Genomic DNA, 8,380 nt, shown 5'->3' on the forward strand with positions numbered 1-8,380 from the left:
AAAAAAAAAAAAAAAAGCCTGCTTTTTCAAAGAACAAGATAGTTTTCTATATGTGGATATTGAAGAATTCTGAAGATTTACAAAGGGTAAGTCAAAAAGTGTTGCTATAGAATCATTGTTAGGTGCCATCTTGTTGGTTATGACTCATAGCAACCCAGTGTACAGCAAAACAAAAACACTACCTGATCCTGTGTCATTCTCATAATCTTTACGATTGCTGCAGCCACTGTGTCGTTCCATCTTGCTGAGCATCTGCCTCTTTTTATGCTTACTGTCTACTTTGTCAAGTCTGGTATCCTTTTTCAGGGGCAGATTCTGCCAGATAATATGTCCAGAGTACTTGAGATGGGACTTTGCCATCCTCACTTCTAGGAAGCATTCTGACTGTACTTCTAATACAGATGTGTTTGCTCTTCTGTACAGTATTCTTTTCCAATGCCATAATTTAAAGACATCAATTCTTCCGAGTCTTTCTTATCCATTCATTGCATTCAAATGATAACTCTTCTCTCTGACTCCCCCTACCCCCCAATTTCCTGAGAGTAAATTATGGCTTTTTCATTGTTCGATCTCCAGCCCATCCTGTTGTTGTTAGAGTAGAATTGTGCTTCATGGAGTTTTCAACAGCTGAGTTTTCAGAAGATCCCCAAGTCTTTCTTCTGGGGCACTCTGGGTGTACCTGAATCTTCAACATTTAGTTAGCAGCCAAGTGTTCTAACCTATTCGAGTAAACAAAGAAAAATAATTAACAGAAATCGTTTTCTAGCAACTTTAACCATACTTATTCACAAGAGGGCACTAGTGAACAATGTTTAACCCTAGTTCTGAAATGCAGAAAACAATTCTAGATTCTCTGCTTCATTAGAAAATTAAGTCTTAAACATTTAAGTTCTTATTTTATTGTATACCACACATAATGCTTCATGAAAAAAAAAATCACAGATATGCACAAAACCCAATAATATACATTCAGGTGAAAGGACAACAACAAAAAAGGGGCAGGGGATGGATAGATAACTTTAAGGCAGGCCAGTTCACAGAAGCATAAAAGAGTAATGTTGTTTTTTATTGGTGGTGTGAAAATTTGGTTCTAAGTTTTCTAGCCCTTCTTCCAATCTGTGGTTGCCTTTTCACTTTCTAAGTGATGTCTTTTGATAAAAAAAGATGTTATTAATTTTAATATATTTTTAAAAGGAAGTATGATCAGCTACACAATAAAAAAAAAAAAAATCTCTGTGTTGTTGCTAAGTGCAGTCGACTGAATTTCAATTCATAGTGACCCTGTATGAGTCCAAAGAGTGACTGACTGGTGGGTTTGACCCTCCAACCTGTGGTTCGTAGTTCAGTGCTTATCCTCCAGCAGAGAAATTCTAATTGACCTTATTAACAAGAATAAACTGTGGCTGAATTGTAAAACCATACCATTTTGCGCTTTATGAAGATACCTACTCCTCATGGAAATGGTTACATTCCAAAGACTGGTACAGGGTCTCTTCTCCAGCTCCAATCTTCCTCACCCCACCCTTACCCCCACCTCACCCCCGCTTCCCATAGTGGGCACCTTGTGTGTTGGGATGCGTTTGGCTGGTGGCCCTGCCAAGCCTTCTGCACCAACACAGAGCCCATGGGGTTTGGGGGTGGGATGGGGGTGTTGGTCCGGTGTTGCCTGCCAGGGGTTGAAGACTCACTAAGTCCTTCATCTGCTCTCCCAAGTTCCCACAGCTCCGTGTGCCCCTCTTCCCGGCTCCCCCCACTGGCACCTCCCACCCCCCAACCTTCAAGCCCTCACCTGGCCTCAGCCTGCCCACCCTCGAACTAGAACAGTCCCGGCTAAAACGAGGGAGACGTGGCTTATTAACATGAGATGGCATTTTTCCTGTGACCAGGTCAGCGCTAATGGCCTGTGGGGAACCCCCCTGTGGATCCCCTCACTATCAGAGGGGCTCTGAGATTTTTTTCAAAGTTGTCATAAATAGGAAATATGATTAAATGATAGTCCATAAGTAAGGAGTAGGTGTAATATGCTTTGAGACTTCACACAACTGGGTAATCTTGAAAGAAAATGAAACTGAAAATTGTAGGGGGAAAAAAAGGCCATGAGGCTGTGTTTTACACATAAAATAGTGTCTTCACTTAGTAGATTTTTTGTGCAACATATTAGCCTTTTTCTTAAAGTGAGTTGGTTCTATTTTAGGCTACTAAGGGGTTAAATGAGATCCTCTAAATTCTAGGGAAATTAACCTTGACCAAACACTGCCTCCCCCACTCACAAATGCAGGAGGGGTTCTCAGCAGTATAAAGATTGGGAGAAATCAGTGAGTAAGAGAGACAGTTCACTAACCGAAACTGCAACATTTGTGAAAAACACCTCGGCAGTTATGAATTCATCTGACACTCAAAGGAAAAAAATAGCTGTCATTGGAGGTGGCTTGGTAAGAATCTATGGCACATATTATTACCTTGAGTGGCATTATATTAATTACCACTAATCTTAATGATTATTATTAATCATTTATACAGATTGTTAATTTTCTTGTGAAAACTTTTCTGATATTTAAATGTCTTAAATGCAGTAGTTTAATTTGTTATCTTTCTAGATTTTAATTTGTTTTATCCATTAAAGGCTGTTTCCCTTGTCATTTTGGCTTAGCATTTCTTGAAAACACAAAGGCTAGCCAACTTTTAAATGGACTATTTTAAAAACAAATATATTAGTCTAAATAGTCATTTTAATAAAAACCATTTTCTCCCCACCCCTTTAATTAATAATTTATACAATCTAATAAGAATGGTGTGGTGCTGTGGGTTAATGCGCCAGACTGCAAAGCTGTTTGAATTGCAAGGTCAGTGATTCAAGCTCACCAGCTGCTCCTCGGAAACCCTATACAGGGTTGCTATGGTTTGGAATTGACTCGACAGCACTTCACAACAACAATAAGAATAAAAGAGTCAAGAAACATAAAGCTAATGCAAAAGTGACATTGGATATTCACTAATTACTTGAAAAACACCCAAATAACCAAACTCGCTGTCATGGAGTTGATTCTGAATTACAGCAATCCTATATACAGCTTCCAACTCTGTCAGTTTTTCTGGAGCCGAAAGCCTCATTTTTCTCCCTTGGAATGACTGGTGGATTTGAACTGCTGTCAATCTTTGGTTGTTGTTTGTTGTTAAGTGCTGTTAAGTCTGTTCCGACTCATAGTGACCTTGTATAGGGTTTCCCAGGAGTGGCTGGTGAGATTGAACCACCGACTTTGTGGTTCAAACTGACTTTATGGTCCAGTGCTTATCCTGCAGCGCCACCCCAGGACTCCAACCTTTCATTTAGTAGCTCATTTATTTGAGAAGCTGTGAATAATATCTGTTTGGTCTTGTGACTTACATAGTGGTTACGAGTCAGTAGTTCTAAATTGTCAGTGGTTCCATGGGAGAAAGATGAGATTTACTGTTCCTGTAAAGATTTACAGCCTTAGAAACCCTATGCAGGGTCACTATGAGTAGGAACTGACTCCACGGCATATACCACTTCCACAATGGGCTCAAACATAGCAATTGTGAGGAGGTGCAAGCACGATCAGTGTGCACAGGGTTGCTCTGAGTCCAAACTGACTCCATGGCACCTAACAACAACAGTGAGCTGGTACAAGGGCAGAGTGAGGCGCTCACCTCTCACTGAACAACTAAGAAGAGCAAGCATGCTGAAACCTGCCTCATACCCAGGGACATTTTGGAAGTGATAACTCCTCTGCTTCCATTGTTTAGTGTGAACAAGCTAATTCTGTTTAACATGGAACTGTCTCAGGTAAACTATATTCACACACATACCCAAACACACCCCTTCACTCCCCTGCCAACAGAACTCTTATTTTGGAATAAAAATATTCCCATTAGTTAAAATTTCATCATTTGTTTTCATCTTTGGTCCAATCTTTTGCAGGCGTTCAACTCAGATATATTCATTTGCTCGTTCATGCATTTTTTTAGGTGCTCAACAAATATTTACTGAGGATCTAATATGTTATAGGGAGTCCTGGTGTGGTGCTGTGGGTTAATGCACTGGACTGTAAAGTCGTTTGAACTACAGCGTCGGCGGTTTAAGTTCACCAGCCGCTCCTCAAGAGACCTATAACAGGGTTGCTATGGGTCGGAACAGACTCGAAGGCATGTTACAACAATAACAACAATATGTTATAGACACTGTTCTAAGCTATCTGTAGAGTAATATACTTTGCACCACAGATGTATCTATATGTCATTGCTAGATGCCTGTGCGTCAGTTCCGTCTCATAGCAACGCTGCGCACAAAGACCGACTATCTCCCTGGTTCTGTGCCATTCCCACAATTCTTACATTTGATCCTGTTGCTGCTGCCACTGTGTTAATCCAGCGCTTTGGGAGGCCTTCCTCTTTTTCACTGACCCTCCACTTTACCAAGCATGAGGTTCTCCTTTAGGCACTGGTTCTTCCTGACAACATGTCCCAAGTATGAGAGATGAAGTCTGGCCATTCTGGCTTCTAAGGAGCATTCTGGTTGTACTTTTTCCAACACAGATTTGTTTTTTACTTCTGATGGTCCATAGTACTTATAATATTCTCCTCCCACAACATAATTCAAACGCACTGACTCCTCTGAGGTATTCCTTAATCATTGTTCAACTTTAACATGCATATGAGGCAACTGAAAATACCATGACTTGGGCCAGGCTTACCTTAGTCCTCAAAGGGATCTTTGCTCTTTAACTCCTTAAAGAGCTCTTTTGCAGATTTGCCTATTGAAGTGCATTGTTTGATTTCTTGATTGCTTCTTCCATGAGGGTTGATTGTGGATCCAAGAAAAATGAAGTGTTTGACTATTTTAATTATGATTTTTTCCCCAATTATCATGATGTTATTTATTGGTCCAGTTGTATTTCATTTTCTTTACATTAGTGTGCATGCCACACTGATTTGTATAGTGTATTCTGATTTTGTCTTTAGTTCTGACTTCCTTACTGTTGAATCCTCCAGACACTATGACAACTCTTAGCATTTCTGATTCTCAATTTTGAGATACTAAGGAATGCTATGACTTGCCTTGTTGGCCACTGAATGTGCTGTCATTTCTTCCTACTGGGCTTCCATCCAATTCTTTTCTATCAAAATTTTGTGCAAAATGAGAATGCATGCATTCAATAAAGTTATACTAAGTAACTGCTATGTGCTACAACAATGTTGTAGGCATCAGGGGTACAGTGGTAAGCATTCTAGATAGCAGAATGACAATAAAAAAATAAAAAAAGCAATGATAATGTCAATGGAATGTTGTTAAGTGCCGTCGAGTTGGTTCTAACCCATAGTGACCCTATATAGGGTTTCTGAGGAGTGGCTAGTGAGCTTGAACCACCAACCTTGTGATTCAAACCAACTTTGCAGTCCAGTGCATTAACAACACCACACCAGGACTTTCAACAAAATAAGCATTATGAAAGAGAAGGCCTGGTGTGGTACTGTGTAGGATAAGTACTGGACTGCTAAGCAAAAGGTTAGCGTTCAAACCCACCAGCCACTCCTCAGTAATCCTATGAGTCAGAACTAACTTGATGGCAACAACGCAACAACAAAAGAATACTGTAGAGCGTGTTTGGGGTGGATGTCTATTTAGATTCTTAAGATTAATATCTGGAGAATGACTACGTGAATGTAAGAAGTCAAGACAGACCAGACAGAAGCTGACATGTTAGTCCAAGACTTACATTAGGATAGCAGCATTGAACAAAGTGAGTGGCTGCTGAGTACATTTTGTACCATTGAAAAGCTGTGCTTGTCTACGGATTGGATGGAGCGGGAAAGAAGCCTTACTACTAAGCTTTTAGCTTGGATAGCCACAAAGATGGAGGTACCATTTACTAACATAGGGAACACTAGAGTGTCACAATTTAGGTGCAGTAGCAAACTAGATTATTTTGTTTGGACATGTTAAATCTAAAATATTCATAGAAATCCAGTGGAAGTGCCAAATATACAATGGAATATATCATTTGGGGAAACGTAAAATTGGGGCATATTCATGTATTTCTCTCCAAGTAACAATTGAATTCTTCATGATATAAATACTTCATTATTTGAGCACACATATGTTGTTGTTAGTTGGAGCTCTGGTAGCGTATTGGCCATGAATCGGGCTGTGAACTGCAAGGTCATCAGTTAGAAACTACCAGCTGTTCTGCAGGAAAAAGATGAGGCTTTCTGCTCCCGTAAAGATTTACAGCCTAAGAAACCTTGTAAAGTGTTGCTATGAGTCAGAACCGACTCCACGGCATATACCCACCCACCATGTTGTTGTTAAGTGCTGTAGAGTTGATTCAGACTCATAGAGACTCTGTATAGTTTCTGCGAAGTAGCTGGTAGGCTTGAACCACCACAACTTGTGGTTAGCAGTCTAGTGCTTATCCTACAGTGCTACACCAAGACTCAAAATAGAAGAGAAATTAAAAAGTAAAGACTAAGGTGCAGGTGATGACGGTGTTTATTTTAAAAAAAACAAAACAAAACAAAAAAACACTGTTATATTTGAGCTGTGATGTTGTTGAAGAAAGGTATTAAAGATACGATGGATTACCAGAAGGACCAACAAATGAGTTTTAGAAGAAGTACAACCAGAATGTTCTTTAGAAGCCAGGAAGAAGAAACCTGGGCACTCTTACATTGGAAACATAGTCAGGAAAGATCAATTGCTAGAAAAAGACATGCTTGGTAACGTACTGGGAGGGTCAGTGAAAATGAGAGAAACCGCAATAAAATGTATTTCAAATACCATAAAGATGATGCAAGGGCAAGCAATGTTTCATTCTGTTACACTTAGGGCACCATGAGTTGAAATTCTTTTACTAAGGAAATCTAGTATATTGTTGTGGCCCATGCCTAGGGTGATAAAGTTTTTGTTTGTTTTTAAACTTTTTATTGTGAATTGAGTGAAGGTTTACAGACAAGATCATCAGTTCTACATTCAACAATTCATATACTTGCTTCATCTCAGTGATTACAATCCTCATGGTGGTGGTGGTTATATGCTGTGGAGTCGGTTCTGACTCATAGTGACCATGTACAGGGTTTCTGAGGCTGTAAATTTTTACAGGAGCAGAAAGCCTCATCTTTCTGCTGCGGAACAGCTGGGAGTTTCGAACGCTGACCTTAAGGTTCGCAGCCCGATTCGTAACCACTACGCTGCCAGACCTCCTTCATAGTAGCTCCTCTTTGCATTCCACCCACCTTCTCATCCGTTCTCAATTGTCCTTAGGAAAATGTTGCCCTTTTGATTTTGAATGATTCCATGGTGAAAATATCTTAGTAATGTTGTTATTCCCCCTCCCACCCCACCCCCTATAACTTTCAGAGCACCTGGTTGTGTTAGCCAGGGCACCCTCTAGTTCTTCTGGTCTGAAAATCATGGAGACTGATGTTCACATGTTCCTTTAGTCCACTGGACTAATGGATTCTAAGTCTCTTCAATTCTTATTACTCTTCCTTCTTCCACATGTGCTTTTAAGATCCTAGGATGTAGGGCATTGTCTTTGTGAACTATGTTATACTGATTGACCATGGTGTCCCCTGAGACTAAAGTCTTGAGGTCCCAGGCTCAGAAACTCATTTCCTTAAGATGTTTGATAGTATCTAAAAACTTTCATTGTTTTGCCTCCACCGCATTCATAGTTGTGTTTTCAGGAAAGGTAAGTAGTCATGTACAAATGCCTTCTTTCAAACTCTTACATATTTGTGGGATATATAAACATATATACATATCCTACTCTTCCTCCCTTACCCATTTAGCCTGTCACAATCCATATATCTATACACAGAATATTGCTCTTCCAAGGTTGTATATATATCATTATTTTACCTCTATCCCCTTTAACCCATGTATACCTCCTTGTGTCTTCACCTACCTTATCATTCTTCTGCCAACCTCCTTCTTCTTATATATTGCCCTCCTCATTATCCCAGTTAACATGTGTCCACCCTCTACCCAGTGAATTACATTCGCTTCCATCCCATCACTGGTAACCATCAAAGAATGTTTCCTCTAAGTGAAAACCTTTTCTTAAGTTTTTACAATAATGTTCTTATATAATATTTGTCCTTTTGAGATTGACTAATTTCATTCAGCGTAATGTCCTCTAGTTCATCCATGTTATGAGATGTTTCACATATTCATTGCTGCATAGTATTCCACTTTGTGTATGTACCAAATTGTGTTTATCCAGTCAACCATTGATCTTTGCTATTGTGAATAGTGATGTGATGAACATTGTGTATATATATATATATATATATGTGTTGTTGTTGTTAAGTGCCGTCGAGTCGTTTCCGACCCATAGCGACCCTGTACAGGGTTTCCGAG

At 39.7% G+C, this 8,380-nt stretch overlaps 1 protein-coding gene across 1 annotated transcript in view; it reads left to right on the top strand.

Annotated features, from left to right (window-relative positions):
* KMO (kynurenine 3-monooxygenase (kynurenine 3-hydroxylase)) overlaps window positions 1–8,380 on the top strand; it is a 170,067-nt gene that overhangs the window by 9,640 nt on the left and 152,047 nt on the right. Inside the window, exon 2 of the mRNA XM_006868580.1 lies at window positions 2,279–2,432. Within this exon, the coding sequence (XP_006868642.1) occupies window positions 2,279–2,432 (154 nt within the window). The remainder of the gene's footprint in view (window positions 1–2,278; window positions 2,433–8,380) is intronic.

The sequence above is a fragment of the Chrysochloris asiatica genome, unplaced genomic scaffold, assembly GCF_000296735.1.
Source record: "Chrysochloris asiatica unplaced genomic scaffold, ChrAsi1.0 scaffold00119, whole genome shotgun sequence".
Lineage (NCBI taxonomy): Eukaryota > Metazoa > Chordata > Mammalia > Afrosoricida > Chrysochloridae > Chrysochloris > Chrysochloris asiatica.